The following is an 18,692-nucleotide window of genomic DNA, read 5'->3' on the forward strand; positions in this document are numbered from 1 at the left end:
AATACATTATATGTGATCACATTTGTGAAAATGAATTGATTCTCTATGATTTTGTATATTTTTTATTTTACATAAAGGATCTCTCATATGATTAGAGAGAATAGTAGAATAACAATATTAATAAGATTGTGTATTATTGATTTTGCATAAAGTATCTCTCGTTCAGTTAGAGAGAATAACAGAATAACAATATTAAAGGACCAATAGAATGGGTTAGAGACCAACCTATTCATAAAGTTAATCTTAACATGCTAAAACACTAATAATGAATTATATTGTAGTACGTGAAAATATGATATTTCATAAAGAGGTGTTTATCTCCATGACTCATATGATTCATTCTTATGATACAGTATAGCATGTGAACCCACATGAAGAATTAAATATCGATAATGTTATAAACCTTGATTTAGTGCACTTTTAGTATCAATGAGTCAAGTAGAAGAATGCTGGATATTTTGGGTATGAGTCCAACCCATAAGGTAACTCGGTTTGACACAGTTAATGGATTATTCAGAGGAAAGTTAGTGGATAGTTAGTGGGGTGGGAGTTACGTGAATGTGGAGAGACCGCATTCATGTAACCACCCCTTATATCTAATTATATAAAGGGGTTTTGGGCTGTAGTATGATGAGCGACATCAGCCAAATGCCCCCATTGCCTATATTAAGGAAATTCTCCATTGGGTTTAGGATCCTGCTCACCATCGACCTAAGGCCTAGGCTCATCGTGGGTGTCGATAGGCGTATATCACTTCATGGCGTTTACAAGTACGCATTTATATTTGGGCTCTGTATTTTGCAAATAAGCCAACATAGTCCGCAGCAGTGGATCTGTATCTGGCTTGAATTTAAATCTAGCAGTCATATACTCCCAAACCATGATTGTTGTATATGCCTTGGTCGAGACAGATGGGTCATGTGTCTAGGGGACACGACATGACACATGAACACAACATGTGACATGCTATAACACATATTAATATAAATTTATTATAACAATTTAATTTTTATATTTTTATTATTAATAGATACATTTTTATATGTTACACCTATTGAAATTACAGTTTTATATTAAAAATAAAATATAAGTAGCTCTGTGTCCTACTTTTCATAAGAATCATGAAATCACGTCTTGAAAGAACTAGCTGAACAAACCAAATATTCACCTGTAACAGTTTTTTTTTAAAGGCAAGCTGGGGTTAGGCAGACCCCTACCAGTTATACAACTATACCATTGGGTTTTGAACCTGCAACGTCCCAATACAAGGTGACGTGCACTAGCTGCTCCTGCTAGAAACAGTTTAACTATCTCAACAAGGTTAACTCATCGTGTGAGACATCCTAGAGGTTTTATGAGTCTCCAAAGACTTGGAACTCGCCGGTCAACGTATCGGATTTGTGTCGGATAATATGGTTGACCTAACATGGATGACATTGTAACTAAGGCCGTCAACGTATCGGATTTGTGTCGGATACCTGACCCAATCCGAATTTTGTCCCAAGTTAACTTTTTTCTCATTGAAATTCTCATAAGAGAGAGAGAGAGAGAGAGAGAGAGAGAGAGAGAGAGAGACGCTGTAACATGAGAAATAGAGTGTGAACTAAGCATTTTCTATGATTCTTTTGCAAATCAAGTCGGACCCTGAAGAGTGAGAACTGGATATATATATATATATATATATATATATATATATATATATATAGAGAGAGAGAGAGAGAGAGAGAGAGAGAGAGAGACGCTGTAACATGAGAAATAGAGTGTGAACTAAGCATTTTCTATGATTCTTTTGCAAATCAAGTCGGACCCTGAAGAGTGAGAACTGGAGGACAAGTTCAATTATGTGGAGCCCACCACTTTCATTGACACAAGATATCTAGATAATACCAAGTATTTGGTGTCAAGTGGCTTGGCTTCAAGCAGAGAATGATAACCATTAGCATCAACAGCTTCTTTCATTTATAATGAAAGAATTGACAATGTGGGCAAGAGGTTCTGATCCATTATTAGTGGAGATAGTTACAGAAGAGGAGCAATGATACGAACAGGAGCATAGTGGACGTCACCTTGTGTTTGGATAGTATATGGTTGTATAACTCACAGGAGTCTGCCTAACCCCAGCTCTTTAGGTCTAAAAAAAAAAAAGAGGAGCAATGATTGAAGCCTAGCTCTCATAATTGAGCTGCAATTGGGTGAGGCTAAACAACAGATTAAACCGCACTCAGTCTCAACCCATTTTGCCTCTGGTTGGTGCGGTGGTCAAGCACTTTTGGAAAAAATGAACAAGTCAGTGTCACATCCAGAGCAGATCAGGTCATAATGAATATAACGGATTCATTGTTATATTTAACTTACACGTCCCATCTCACTTGATTGGGATGTGTATGTGTTCCGTCTCACGCTTTCCAAGTGAAATGCACAGTTTCCAAGTAAAGATGTGTGGTCAATATCACCTGATCTGAACGATGGGCCAAGCTTTCCATTATCATGAAAAAGATGACAGATGACAAAGCACAACCATACATATACGATGTCCAGCGTTTGACAAACAAAGAACCACAATAGCAAAATGTTGTCAAAATCTGTTTTGGACCTGAATTAATTCAAAGAATCAGTCAATTCACACTCGATTCGAATGAAGCTGAATCGATCAATTTTATTTTGTTAAATTAAAAATAATACAAATAAAAACATAAATATATTAAAGAAAAGAGTTTATTCAATTCGAATCTAGTCGATTCTACCCAATTGATGCAAATCCGGAACAGGATTTGCAGGGGAAAAGCTACCAAACTATGGCTACTGCTATTAATTAACTATGAAAAACTGGCAAAGATGGGAAATAACTAGAAATTGCAAGAAATTTAACAAAAAAACTAAATTAAAGGAAAATAACCGATTCCAAATCTCCAACATAAACTGCTTAACCCAATGGATCGCTCATTTATATATAGATGAGGATTACCTACCTAATCCTAATTAAGCTAAACTATTTAATTAGACAATCTAATCAAGATAGTTTCCTAAATGCACTTAACTTTCTAACTGAATATAGATCATTCATGCAAATCCAATATCCAAATACAAGCGAAAATCCAAAAAAAATATCTAAATGAGAATAGAGTCCAAATGGATCTCATGACCCGGGTCACATGTTTCGCTCCTGCATCACCAATTCAAGGTGAATTGGGCTGAAATGGCTGAGTTCAATTCACAATGATTTTCACAACATTGCACGATAGCACTTCACACTTGGTCATAGTCTCTCTCTCTCTCTCGGTTTTGTCCAGTGTGGTCTTCAAAGGGTTTTCAATGGAGGAAGGTACAGTGAACTCAAATCTGATTTGGACATAATAGACTCATTAGTGTACATCATCTTTGGCGTGTGACATGCACTAAGTTGTCATCTATATTAATGATGGAGGACGAAAGAGATGTTCATACTAATCTGCGGATTGAATAAAAGGAAAGGTGCACTCCTTGACAATGAAATGGAGATAGATTGTCAATACCCAAGGATAATTGGGTACTCAACCTGAGAAAGGCCAGGTTTGGGCTGCCTTGTGCAGGCCGGATCAGATAAGTGTCAGATCCGGCTCCGGATTAACTTAGCACATGGATCAGGTTTCATGTAGGAGTAAAACTTCAATTCAGTGGAGCTCGACCTGGCCCAGTGCATTTGCTAGTCAGGTTTAATGGGCTCAGCATGACCCACTTGAAACCCGACCCGATAAGATATAGGCTCGGCCTAAACCCAACAATAGATGGATCGAGCAGTCAATGGGCCTGAGTCCGGGTCAGGCAGTAACCTAACGGGTGCAGGCTGACCCAACATCCACCCCTCCCAATCCCATCCTTTTGCCCTTCATTTCAAAATGGGTCTCACATTTCTGAATTTTCTGGGTTGTCTAAAACTGACAAGCAACGATCTACAGTTACCATATCAGAAAATTTAGAAGCATCATTGACATTAACCTGAGGTCTCTATTGAACAGTTTCCATGAAAGGTGTGGCTTTACCAGGAAATTCAGAAACATGAGACCCATTTTCCGAATTAAGGATAAAAAATTGGGCTATATATGGAATTCTCTTTTTATTTTTTAATGCCTTGTTTGGTGGGATTTGAAATTAACTCCCACGCATTCCCTTTTGCAATAGGTGCGGGCTGGATGATGTAGTTGAATGATTGTATAGGGATCTTGAGCTTTAGATCAATGTCCCAAAACTTATTTTGGGAAAATCTCAGCAAGGAAAATCTGGCAAAAAATTGAATTTTTCCTGTTTATTTCGGGAAGTGTCAAAAAAGTATCAGCATATGTAAAAACAAAAATAATAAGTAAATAAATAAAGTAATTAATATCATGATAAAAACACAGTATTTAAAAATAGGTGATATCTTAACACTATCACTTTTTTCAGGGAATTATAGCCTTTGAAAAATATCATGATAAAAATGGCGTTGTTTTTAAATTCTTCACCGATATTTGTTAAATAGGTTTTACATGGTTGATGTGTTTTGGACATTGGCAGGGTTTACCTCGCCTGCCATGGTTCCCACTCTAAACAGGCACTCAGCAATTAAGTTAATAGCCAGCTGGCCCTTGTAGTGCTCGTACTATGCTGGATCTGGATCTAGTTTGGGAGTGTCCAAAACAAACAAATTCACAAGACCTGGCTTCATTATGTGAAACTTTTGGGTAAATTTGCATTTACCCAAAAGGTTTGGATATGGTTGGGACCAGATTCAGGCATAGTTAACTATTTGCTTCAAAATCATATATATGTACATATTCAATGAAGACATAATTCACATCCAATCAATCTTTTATATGGATATCAATTCTAGACTCTGATTTAGGTCAAGGGTCAGCCAGACCGAGAGCGGATCCTGTCAAACGCTGGGTGAGATTAGCAATCCCACCCAGCATTTACAACCACAAACCCCACCCATCCAGTCTTGTTCTGAATTTGGATATTGCTTTTCAGTTCAGATCCTATTGGCTTCTGAATGACTTGTTGCCTAATCCTTCTTTTTTTTTGCATAGGATTATCAAGAGAAAACCACCTCGCTCACCAAGTTCATTGGCATAAAACCCCAAATCCTCTTGGACCATCAAGGAGCACACTCAGCTTCAGCCTTGCGGCAAAGGACTCACACCCATGGGTTTTGAATTTGTGATGCCTTGTTAACTTGGTGACATTCACAAGTCGCCCCTACAGATGAGCTGAAAGGCCATCCAATCTATTCCAATATACCCTTGCTCACGGCCTTGATGCTAACATGTAACAAAAAAATGGCAAGACTTTGAACATGACCTGGTTCATGAAAAATCAAGCACAAACATGTCATGGAAATTCTGCATGGTTTGAAAATCTGCATTATTAACATCCAGATGCTTTTGTGATGCCAAATTTTGAAGACATCTTTTTCTCATGTTTTGCAATTGTTTTCTCCTTTTTTAGCATTCACATAACCATGATTCTCTCATGCCTCAAGGAAAACAAATATTTCAAATTCTCAGCTATAAAGTTCCTCGATTCATAAGATCTAAAGAACAAAATCAAAACCAACACACAGCGTGTGCACAGAGAGAGAGAGAGAGAGAGAGTTTATCAAGTCCATATGTTTATCAAATAGTTGTTCAACACCAAACAGTAACAATGCATGACATGATGCCCAATGCATATAGTTGGCTTTGCACTCAGAATTATGAATTGCAATGACGATCTCAGAAGCACAGGGAAAGTTCATGGGCCCACAATAGGAAAGAACAACACCCAGCTGACAGAAATTTATACTGAAGAATAAACGCTGGAAGGATGGAACACCAATTTTCTAAGGAAGACTGTTAAGATAGGAAACATTGTTATATCATAGAAGAATCAAAATCAATATGGCGAAAAAAAAAAAGAATTTCCTTCCAAAAAAGCTATTGAAAATTCTACCTTGATATGTGATAATGATTACACCTTCCAACTGAGAGCAAGAGAGAAGCAGAGGATGGCTGCTTTATGCTTTTCAAATAATAGAGACTCCTATCAGCCCCATCAGCCCCCATAATTTACATGAAAGAATACATTGGGAAATGGTGACAAGCATGCATCTCAGAAGAAAGCCTGCTGATAATCAAATTATATTATTTGACAGTATGTCGCCTCTCCATTTTGTGTCCCCAGGGAAAGAAAAGCAGAAGCTGTGAAAAAACAGTCTCAGTGGAGCATTTGTTGGAGTTGAAGCACTTGTTGCCGCTGCTCAGGTGACAAAGAACTCAGTTGCTCTGGTGTAAGGTTCATTACTTGCTGCAATAGCGCTGATTCAACCTCAGGAGGAAGTTGCAACTGCTATAGAAAAAATGAAAAGAAAAAGGCCTGTCAGACCAAATCAGAAAAAGGCCAAGGGAAAACAAACACCCCCCACACCCCAACCACGACCGACCAACCATTGGCTGGCCTCCAGTCCCTGTGAGTTTTGAACTCGTGACGTCCCGTCAACTTGGTGATGTTCACAAGTCACCCCTACCAGATGACTGAAGCCTTGTGGGCAATTTGAACAAAGAGTTGACCATATCAACTTTCAATCTATTTGCTCTTCTCAGTTTGATGACATGCAAAAGTGGCAGCATAGGGGCAAATCAACTCCTCATAAAGATTTAACACAAGCATAAACATAGCACATGCAGAAGTTTGAAACCAAATGAGAAACTAAACTACAGATGCAAAAATTACCGGCTGGCTGTAAACTGGACTCTCCTACAACACACACACACACACACACACACACTGAAGTCCATGTTGGGTTTCCGCATCCATGTCTAAATAGCTTAAAGAAACAGCCCAATAATTACAACAAATTCAAAACACCAGCAGAAGCCAGAGTTACAAGCTGAAGATATAATGGTAAAGCATTTCAGGATATACAAAATCAGAGCTTAATAAGAATGCATAAGCAACAGTTCTTGTACATAAACATTAGTGCACAACACGAAGTTGTCAATGTTCAAGATGACTCTTTCCGTTACCTGTGGAACCTGCTGCTCAGCATTTGGCATTACATTAGCATTAGATATTTGGTTTGTTGGCATAGAACTGGTTCCAATGACTGAAGCAGGTGCAGGAGAAATCCCAGAAACAGCACTGCTACCCATCACACCAGAAGACCCATCATCAAGCTTAGACAGCTTTGAAGGGCGTGCCAGTACTTCAGATGTATCTGCAGTAAAGCCCGTATGATCCACCAAACCTGAACGGAAATTTGAATGCATCACATTGATGATTGGAACCGATCCCCCTGCATCTCTGAAGCCAGTTGCTTGCCCACTGATCACTGTGGCACTGGACGGCCCAGCCTGTAGATCAAAAGACATCAAGATAAACAATTATTCTTAAGATATACTAATACTAAATTCCACGCTAGGACTGGTGTCCCTCTTAGCTATAAGTTGCAGTCTAAAATATTTGTAAGCAACATAGTTGGAAGAGTATTGTAATATCTCATGAAGTTTTGCCTAATTTAAAATTTAATAAATGTTATCCTTATTAAATAAATATATATTTTATTATTAAATTGATTAATATATAATATATATGTGGTTAATGAGATATGGATCCTAATATTGGATCTTGGACCCTTTGGGTCGAGATCCAAGATCCATATGAGGTAGGATGGATCCAGATATGGATCTTGGACCCTTTGAGTCAAGATCCAATATCCAATTGTAGTGGAACAGATAAGTTTTTAAAAAAAAAGTTTATAACCAGATATTATATATAATAATACATATAGATATTTGAGAGTTCTAGTATAGAAAGGCTTCTATTTCCATGAAGAAATAGAAGCCTTTCTATTTCTAGAACACATGGGACATCCCTCGTAGAGGAGTCCCATGTGCTTTATAAAAGCATGGTAGTAGCCCTCTCTCTATGCTGATTTTAAGAGAGAGAGAGAGAGAGGAAGAGAGAGAGGGCTGTAACACAGAAAAAAAAAGAGAGAGAAACAGGGAGAGAGAGGCTGCAACAACGAGTGCTTCTTCCTCCTTTTCTTCACGAAATAGTTAAGGTACAGGATTCTCTCCATTTTTTCAATAGATGAGAATAGAAGCATGGATCAAATCCAACATGGGTTTATGGAAATACAGATTCAAAATCCAAACCTGTAGATCGTGTGGAAAAGAGGCCAAGCAAATCGAAATTTCTATATTGGTTCTCGGTTAATCCATGCATATTTTATTTTCTTTCGATTGAATAACCTGTACAGATCTATGTGACGTGATCTAAGTACTCGGTATGGTGAATTCAGACCTGTTAACCTGTGCAGAATTTGTTTTTGAGAAAGGATTATGTTTAGATAATGTTGATGGCGAGTTCAGATGTTGGTTAACCTGCCGCGTTTGTTTTTTTGATGTATTATATGTATCGGTTCTATTGAAGTATGCGGGTGTGAAAATCTCTACAAAAAGAGATTGTGTGTAACACCACAATACAAGAAATACAAAGAGTGCACAAAGGCACAAAGGAGAACACTCACAAGTGCACAAAGGCACGGATACACATGCACAACAGCATGAAACAAAATGAACTTCAATTCATAAGTTCCCAAGAGGGGCTTTACAATATTGCATATGCACTCACAAAAAAGAATATCTTTACAAGGGCCACTAAGGCCTATTTATAATGCAAAAAGAAGCCACATTTTGTGACTGTTGGGTGCATCCCTTTCACAACAGTCAAAAAGAAAAAAAAGTGTAAAAAGCAAAAGTAAATAAAAAAGAAAAAGTAAAAATGTTAGCTCATTAGGGTGGCTGACACCTATTGAGTAAAAAGACTGAAATACCCCTGATGGGTATTTCAGTTTACAGTTAAAAGAGACATAATATTTTAACACTCCCCCTCAAACTTAGGGTGTCACGACCGAAAGTTTGCCAAGAAGGAAGTTAAATCTTGGATAACACAACGCCTTAGTGAAGAAGTCTGTCAGTTGATATTCTGATGTAACATAAGGAAGGTCAATGGTTTTTCTTAAATATTCTTCACGAACATAGTGGCAGTCCATCTCGATATGCTTCGTGCGCTCATGAAATGTGTGATTTTTGGCAATGTAGATTGCATTTTTATTATCACAACATAATTTTGTGGGCCCTTGAACTTGAATATTCATATCTTCCAACAAGTTGCGAATCCAAACAATCTCCATGGTAGTAGATGTCATGGCTCTATACTCAGCTTCGGTGAATGAAAGCGATACTTTTTGTTGCTTCTTGCATCTCCAAGAGATTAATGATTCACCTAAAAAAATACATAAACCAGTGGTGGAGTGACGGTTATTTGTGTCACCTCCCCAATCAGAGTCAGTATAAGCAATTAAACTTAATTCAGACGTAGACGATAGAAATACTCTCTTGTTTACTGTACCCTTTATGTATCTGATGATGCGAAGGATGGCGCTCATATGGACTGTAGTAGGTGCATGTTGAAATTGACTAGCAATATGTACTGCATGAGAAATATCAGGCCTGGTAATGCTGAGATACGTTAGGGATCCAACCAGTTGCCGGTATGGTGTGGGATCTTTTAAGAGAATCCCATCATCAATCTTCATCTTCGAACCTACTATTTCAGGAGTTTCGCAGACCTTGTCATCTGTGATTCCTGATCTATCAAGAATCTCACAAGCAAGTTTAGTTTGAGACAAAAAATAGCCTTTCTGAGAATAGGCAACCTCAATTCCCAAAAAATATGTCAGAAATCCTAAGTCTGACATTTCAAATTTTGAAGTCAAAATAGATTTAATGCTCTTGATTCCTTTGATATCATCACCTGTTATTAACATATCATCAACATATAACAATAATATAACAATCCCTGCATCAGATTTCTTAACAAACAATGCAGTGTCAGTATAGCATGAAGTGAAACTATTTTCAGTCATTACATTGTTAAACCTATCGTGCCAAGCCTTGGGTGCTTGTTTCAGTCCATAAAGAGCTTTACGAAGACGAAGAACTTTATTTTTAGGGATTTCCATACCAGGTGGAGCATCCATGTAAACTTCTTCATTAAGATCTCCATTTAAAAAGGCATTTTTGACATCCATTTGGTAAATATTCCATTTTCGAATTGAAGCAATGGTGATAAGACATCTAACAGTAATCATACGAGCTACTGGAGCAAATGTCTCTTCATAGTCAATCTCATATTCTTGACTGTACCCTTTAGCTACAAGACGAGCCTTATACCTTTCAAGAGAACCATCACTCTTAGTCTTGACCTTGAACACCCATCGACATCCTATAGTTTTCTTGCCATTGGGAAGAGATTGAAATTCCCAAGTGTTAGCTTTCTTAAGAGCTTTGAGTTCACTCTCCATGGCTTCTCTCCATTCAGTACATTGTTTGGCTTCTCCAAAAAATTTTGGTTCAAAATAAGAGTGAATGGCACTCAAACAAGCTCGATATTTAGGAGAGAAAGAATCAAAAGATACGAATCTAGAGGGAGTCCTTCTAGTTCTTTCAGTTCTCCTAGGATGAGAATCATGAGTGGAAATGGTCTCACTAGGTTCACTATATAGTTCAATAGCACTCCTAAAGGTGCTTCTATCTCTATGCGAATAAGTGATGGGTTCTCTAGATACATTTTCTTCTTGAGGGGTAGAAGGGTTAGAGTTATTGTTGATCACAACCATTTCATTTTCACTATTATATATTGATTCATCATCACTAGAGATATCATCATCCTTAGATAAAAGGTCAAAAAGAAAGGAGTAATCGGCATTTTCTAAATGAGATTCATTTTTTTCAAAACCACTATCATTTTCCAAAAAAGTTACATTCCTTGAAACATATAATTTATCATTCTTAGAGTCATAACATCGAAATCCTTTTTGAGTTTCCGAATAGCCAAGGAAAGCACAAGGAATGGCTTTTGGTGAGAGTTTATCATTTTTATCGGTAAGAACAAAGCACTTACAACCAAAAACTCTCAACCTATTATAATCAGGTTCTTTTTCATATAGAATCTCAAAGGGAGAAATTTTATCTAAATTTTTGAATGGAAGTCGGTTGATAAGATAGACCGAAGCAAGAGCCGCTTCGGCCCAAAAATTTTTAGGAATATTTTGGGAAATGAGAAGGGTTCTAGTGGTTTCAATGATATGCCTATGATTTCTTTCGGCCAAACCATTTTGTTGTGGGTCTTAGGACACGATCTTTGATGGACAATGCCACAATCCTCAAGATATTTCTTACACTCATTAGAGAGATATTCACCTCCGGAATCGGTCCTAAATATCTTTAAATTACTATTAAATTGATTTTTAATCATCATATGATATGTTTTAAAACATGAAAAAACTTCATGCTTTTGTTTGAGAAAATGTATCCAACAATATCGTGAGAAATCATCTATAAAAATCACATAGTAAGCAAAACCACCTTTGGATATGACAGGTGTCGGTCCCCAAACATCCGAGTGAATAATTTCAAAAGGTTTAGTACTAAACATAGTTCTTGGTTCAAAAGGTATACTTCTCATTTTTCCAAGAATACAATCATTACAAGATAAAGTATTTTTACAAAGATCTTTAACAAAATGTAGATAGGATAACTTGGTAATGTTGGGATGACCAAGTCTCTTATGCCAAACATTTATGTCTTTATATTGGGCCACATTACAAAAGGTGTTTTTAGGAATTTGAAGAAAGTCCACATAGTACAAGTCTCCTTTCCTAGAGCCTTCCCCAATCAATCTCCCGGACCAGTGATCCTGTATTAAACATTTATTAGATGAGAATTGAATGTTACACCCAAGGTCCGTGAGTTGAGAAACGGAAAGCAAGTTTAAATTTAATTTTGGTATAAGTCTAATTTTTGGAATAAAGAAGTTTTGGGTTTTAAAATTTCCAATTCCCTTAATTTCTAGAGAAGTACCATCCGCGGTCGAAACAAAAGAAGGTGACACATTTTTAGAATACTCGGAAAGAGATGAAATGTTTGGGGCATGGTTGCCAGTTGAGGAAGCGGGAGCGGGAAGCGATACGGGAAGCGGGAGCGGGAAGCGAGGCACTTTCAAAATTTTAGGAAGCGGGGAAGCGTGGGACCACTTAGGAGCGATTCGGGAAGCGTCTCGGAAGCGACCTAGGAAGCGTCTCGGAAGCGACCCAGGAAGCGTCTCGGAAGCGAGGGGGAAGCGAAAAAAATAAAAATAAAAAATAAAAAATACAAAAAATTTGAAAAAACAGGGGAAGCGAGGGGGAAGCGTGGGGGAAGCGAGGGGGAAGCGTGGGGGAAGCGTTGGGGAAGCGTGGGGGAAGCGCGCTTCCCATTAAAGGGAAGCGCGTCCCCCATTAAAGGGAAACGCGTCCCCCATTAAAGGGAAGCGCGCTTCCCAAAAAAGGAGGACGCTTCCCCCCACGCTTCGGAAGCGCGACGTTTCGCGCTTCCGAAGCGCGCTTCGGGGAAGCGCGCTTCCCCTTTTAGCTAGGCGCTTCCGGTAACTCTGGTTTGGGGTCATATGAAAGGATGCACCCGAATCTAAGAGCCAAGAAGTTTTACCTGGAGGAGAAGAGGTGGATACGGCAGCACCGGAAATAGCTCCCTTTAGAAGAGGTTGAAGAGCCTCCACAATTTGATTGAGAGATAGAGCTTCTTTTGAAGATTCCTCTTTGGATGGTTGAGATGTAGTTGCCATTGCTAGAAGTTTCTTCCATTTTGGGCAAACCGGTTTGATATGACCCGGTTCTTTGCAAAAGTGACACGAGATTTTGCTATAATCTCTTCTTCCTCCTTGATTTTGATTCTTAAAATGAGGAGGTCTATATGTTCTTAAATTGTTACCGGGTCTAGAAACGGCATTAACACCATCACATTCTTCTTGATTTATGGACATTGCAAGCACACTAGGATTTTGCTTGCTAATGCCCATACGGGTTTCCTCTCCACTTAATTTAGTTAAGACATCTTCAAGAGAAGGAAAGGTAAAAGAGGATAGGAGAGAAGATCTTATTTGCTCAAACTCGGGCCTTAGCCCATTCAAAAAATTGAAGAATCGGTCTTCTTCTAATTGCTTATGACGAAGCTCTATGGCTTCTCCACTCCACTTGGGTTCAAGCATGGCAAGCTCATCCCAAATTGAAGAGAGTTCCGCAAAATACTCTCTTATAGACATATCACCTTGAACAAGAGTTAACGCTCTCTTTTGAAGATAATACTTATGGGACAAGTCCCTAGAAGTATACATCTTCTCAAGATACTCCCACGCTTGAGAAGCCTTTTTAAACTTGATAATGTTGGCATTAATCCTTGTCTCAACGGAAGAGAAAATCCAAGACAAGATCTTAAAATTCTTCATTTCCCATTGCTCATGTTTCCTACTATATTCCTCAAGAGCATTAGTTCTTTCATCTCCCTCAAGGATTTTGATTTCTCCTTCTTTAACCAAAGTAATTTTAGGCTCGGGTTCCGGAATCGAGCCTTGAATGTAACCCCAAAGCCCTTTCCCTTTGATGTGAGCTTCCATATTTCCGGCCCACACATGATAATTTGAGCCATTTAGCTTGAAACCAAGAGAAAAATGGGAGTCTTTCTCACCCATTAGAGAGGAAAGAAGAAAGAAAAGAATACGTACCACAATAAGATTTTAAATCTTTCTTGTTGTAGTAATCTTCTAAAATATTGAATGAAGAAGAGCCTCCACTCCAATCACCAAAAAATTGAAAGCACGTTTTTCGAGGCACTTGATATTGAGAAAAATCACACCAATTTCTTTCTCCAAACAACCTTGCTCTGATACCATGTGAAAATCTCTATAAAAAGAGATTGTGTGTAACACCACAATACAAGAAATACAAAGAGTGCACAAAGGCACAAAGGAGAACACTCACAAGTGCACAAAGGCACGGATACACATGCACAACAGCATGAAACAAAATGAACTTCAATTCATAAGTTCCCAAGAGGGGCTTTACAATATTGCATATGCACTCACAAAAAAGAATATCTTTACAAGGGCCACTAAGGCCTATTTATAATGCAAAAAGAAGCCACAGGTGCAGCTCAATATGACTGTTGGAGCTGCACCCAACGGTCACATTTGTGACTGTTGGGGCAGCTCCAACAGCTATATGGAGTTGTCCCTTTCACAACAGTCAAAAAGAAAAAAAAGTGTAAAAAGCAAAAGTAAATAAAAAAGAAAAAGTAAAAATGTTAGCTCATTAGGGTGGCTGACACCTATTGAGTAAAAAGACTGAAATACCCCTGATGGGTATTTCAGTTTACAGTTAAAAGAGACATAATATTTTAACAGCGTGAACAGATTTCTAGAATTTGATGTTATTGATGTAGCATGTGATGATCAGACATAAATTCTGGTATTGAGTCCCTGCCATATGTATGTTTTGTGAGATAATAAAAAAGAAAACAATCGAGGTCTAAATCAGTCAGATGATGATGGTGTTTGCACTGAATCCTGGATCTAACCCATACCCAGATTATGCAAGGTTTATGCAAAAAACAGAAATTTGTGGAATCTGTTTTGGTTTTTGCTGGTTCAAATCAGATTTCTGGATCAAACCCAAAAATCTTATTTGTCTCAATTCCCTGTAAGTATTATATATATATATACAACAATAACAACAACAACAACAACTACTACGCCTTCATCCCAAAACAATTGGGGTCGGCGATATGAACCAAAAAAGAAAATCATTCTGGGTCTTTCACATGAATCCTTCTCCTCCAATCATTTCTATCCAATGTCATGTCCTCGGTGAGGTTCAAAGCATTTATATCCTTTCCTATCACCTCCATCCATGTCTTCCTAGGCCTACCCCGACCTCTTTTAACTAATATATTTTCCCATTTCTCCATCCTTCTAATTGGAGCATCATTAGGCCTTCGCCGAATATGTCCAAACCACCGTAAATGATTCTCTCTCATCTTATTTTCAATGGATGCAACGCCTACCTTCTTATGTATCTCCTCATTTTGAATCTTATCTTTTATTGTATTTCCACACATCCATCTAAGCATACACATCTCAACTACACTCATTTTTTGAATATGATGTCTCTTGGCAGCCCAACATTCCGTACCATATAGTAAAGCGGGCCTAATATGCGGAAAAGAAATGTATGTCCTACAATGGACATTCACACATAGAAATCAAAGAACAAGTCCAAAAGAGGACATACACAAAAGCCAATAATGGCTAGAAAGCATAAAATCTTATAAAGGCACTAAAGGGCTTGAAGAAGCCACACATTACAAAGGGGGAGACCCCACTTATTTATAGGCAAGAGAGGAGTGAGGGAGAGTTAGAGAAAAGCAAGAGAGAGGGACCATTGGGAGTCCCAACAAGGAGTCGTTGGGCTCCCAACGGTCACAATTGTGACCGTTGGGGGCCCAACGACTCTTTGTTGGGGCCCCCAATGGCTGTACATTAAATGCACAAAAAGTACAATAAAAAACAGAAAAAAGAAATAAGGAAAAGAGAAAAAGAAAAAGGAAAAATAGAAGAAAAAGAAAAAAACTAAAATGCCCCTATTGGGCGAGTTTACAGAACTACCCCTTATCGGGTAGTGTATGATAAATATATTTATATATATATATAGATATATATATATAAATATATATATTACATATATTTTAACACCCTCCCTCAAGCTTTACGGGGATACAACGGAAAGCTTGTTGAGAATAAACATGAATCGAGGAGCAGCAAGAGCTTTGGTGAAGAAATCCGTCAACTGGTACTCGGATGTGACGTAGGGCAGTGCTATGGTTCCTTTTAGGTATTCATCGCGAACATAGTGGCAATCCATCTCAATGTGTTTAGTACGCTCATGAAAGGTGTGGTTGCTTGCAATATAGATAGCACTCTTGTTATCGCAACACATCTTCGAAGGATTTGAGATGATGATGCCCATATCACAAAGGAGACTTCTAAGCCACACAAGCTCCATGGTTGTAGTGGACATTGCACGATATTCCGCTTCAGTTGAGGATAATGATACTTTATGTTGCTTCTTGCATCTCCAAGAAATCATAGAGTCACCTAAGAAAACACAAAAACCAGTAGTTGAGACTCTATCATTGGGATTTTCTCCCCAATCAGCATCTGTATAAGCAATTAAATCAAGGGATGATGAAGAGGAAAGAAAAACTCCCTTAGTTATGGTGTTTTTAATATATCTGACAATCCTTAAGACTGCACTCATGTGCACAGTTGTAGGTGCATGTTGAAACTGACTGACGGAGTGAACTGCATGAGCTATGTCTGGCCGAGTGATGGATAAGTATGTCAGAGACCCAACGAGTTGACGGTAGGGAGTAGGGTTCTCGAGAAGTGTCCCATCTTCCAGCCTTAGCTTTGCATTGATAACCTCAGGGGTTTCTGTTTTCTTATCATCCGAAATTCCAGACTTGGAGCAAATGTCAGCAGCAAGTTTCATCTGTGAGAGAATATATCCTCGGGGAGAATATGCAACTTCAATACCTAGAAAATATCTTAAGAAACCAAGGTCAGACATGTCAAAATTTTCTTTTAAAACTTTATTAATATCATGGATTCCTTGCTCATCACTTCCAGTGATGATCATATCATCAACATATAGTAGTAGAATAACTACAGAAGACCCTGCACTTTTCACAAATAACGCAGTGTCAGTATAACATGAACGAAAATTTAAGCTAGTCATTACATTGCTAAATCTGTCATGCCAAGCCTTTGGAGCTTGTTTTAACCCATATAGAGCCTTTTTTAGTTTAAGAATTTTGTTTTCTCCAATAGATACTCCTGGTGGAGGATCCATATAGACCTCTTCACTTAGTTCGCCATTAAGAAATGCGTTCTTAACATCCAATTGATAGATAGGCCATTTTTTAACAGATGCAACCGCAATAAGAGTCCTAACACTAGTCATTCTAGCTACGGGAGCAAAGGTTTCTTCATAGTCTATTCCGTACTCTTGAGCATATCCTTTGGCTACCAACCTAGCTTTATAACGTTCTAATGACCCATCACTTTTAGTTTTAATCTTGAAGACCCATCTACATCCAATAGACTTCTTCCCAGTGGGTAATGAAGTTATTTCTCAAGTTTTAGCCTTTTCAAGGGCACTAAGTTCTAGTTTCATGGCCTCAACCCATTGAGGAATGTTTTTGGCTTCATTATAGTGTGATGGTTCATGATAAGAGTGTAATGCAATTAGGCATGCCCTATATTCAGGTGTTAGTGACTCATAGGAAACAAACCTATTAGGAGGATTGGAGATTCGGCTAGATCTCCTTAAAGAGGTTTCTTCTATGTTGGAAATTTGAGAATATTTTTCTAAAGCGCTTATGGGAGTTTCTTGACCACGCCTAGCATAGGTTTGAATTGACCTATTTTCAAAAACATTACTTCCATTTTCAACATTACGAAGAGGAGTATCCTCTAAATCATTAGGAACATCCTCTACGTGAGGAGTCACATCTTCTTGAGATAGAAGATCAAATAAGAAAGCATATTCGCTTTCATCAATATCTTTATTTTTCTCAAAACCATTCTCATTTTCTAAAAAGGTAACATCTTTGGATACATATAGTTTGTTGCTTTTGGGGTCGAAGCACCTAAAACCTTTTTTATTTTCTCCGTATCCTAAAAATACACATTCGATAGCTTTGGGAGACAACTTATCTCTTTTATGTGTGAGGACAAAACACTTACACCCAAAAAATCTTAATCTATTAAAATCGGGTGTTCTTTCAAAGAGTTTTTCATATGGAGATATATTTTGTAAGGATGAGGATATCATTCTATTTATCAAATAAGTGAAAGTTAAGGCGGCTTCGGCCCAATAGCATTTGGGAATTTCTTTGGAAATGAGAAGAGTCCTAGTGGTTTCCAAGATGTGTCTATGCTTCCTTTCGGCTAGACCGTTTTGTTGGGGAGTCTTAGGACATGACCTTTGATGACAAATGCCATTGGTTTCTAAGTATTCTTGAAATTCATTTGATAGATATTCTCCACCGGAATCGGATCGAAGAATGGAAATATTAGTTGAAAATTGATTTTTGACAATCATATGAAATTTCTTAAAGAAATTAAAAACTTCGGATTTTAGATTGAGAAAATAGATCCACACATATCGAGTGAAATCATCAATGAAAGTAACATAGTAAGAATATCCTCCTTTTGATATGACCGGAGAAGGACCCCAAACATCCGAATGAACTAATTCAAAGGGTCTTTTGGACACAAATGTTCTCTTTGGAAAAGGGGTGGATTTCATTTTTCCAAAAATACAACTCTTGCAAACAAAATGTTTCTCATTACAAAATTTCTTTCCAAAAGGAAAGGAGTACATTTTTGAGAAGCTTGGATGTCCAAGTCTTTGATGCCAAGTTTCTATATTTTTATCTTGGACATGATTACAAAATGAGTTGATGGGAAGTTTCAAATGGTTCATGTAGTAGAGATCTCCCCTCCTATGGCCTTACCCAATCCGCTTCCCGGACTGGAGATCCTGTATAGAGCAACCCTTGGTTGAGAAGGAGATTTCACATCCATGATCACATATTTGAGAGACGGATAAAAGATTTAAATTAAGTTGAGGTACTACTCTTACATTTGGCACAAAAAAATCTTTTGAAAAGTCTAAGGTTCCAAAACTTTTAACTTGTAAAGAGGTACCATCGGCGGTTGAAACAAAAGAATTTTTG

The 18,692-nt window shown here is 37.9% G+C and overlaps 1 protein-coding gene across 3 annotated transcripts in view; it reads right to left on the reverse strand.

Annotated features, from left to right (window-relative positions):
- Positions 1-5,554: 5,554 nt before the first annotated feature.
- The window catches only part of LOC149817152 (cleavage stimulating factor 64-like), a 74,651-nt gene continuing 61,513 nt past the window's right edge, over positions 5,555-18,692 (reverse strand). Inside the window, exons 9-11 of one of the 3 annotated variants that reach the window (XR_016427558.1) lie at positions 7,020-7,346; positions 5,947-6,342; positions 5,555-5,846 (exon numbers count right to left, since the gene is read on the reverse strand). Coding sequence is in view for 2 of the 3 variants with exons in the window: in XM_089986627.1 (XP_089842753.1) it covers positions 6,211-6,342; positions 7,020-7,346 (459 nt within the window). In the remaining variant the exon portion in view is untranslated. Of the gene's footprint in view, positions 5,847-5,915; positions 6,343-7,019; positions 7,347-18,692 lie in introns of those variants that run through there. The other 2 variants (XM_089986628.1, XM_089986627.1) reach the window with 2 other exon arrangements.

Source organism: Nuphar pumila, chromosome 14 (assembly GCF_984573655.1).
Source record: "Nuphar pumila chromosome 14, dmNupPumi1.hap1.1, whole genome shotgun sequence".
Taxonomy (NCBI): Eukaryota; Viridiplantae; Streptophyta; class Magnoliopsida; order Nymphaeales; family Nymphaeaceae; genus Nuphar; species Nuphar pumila.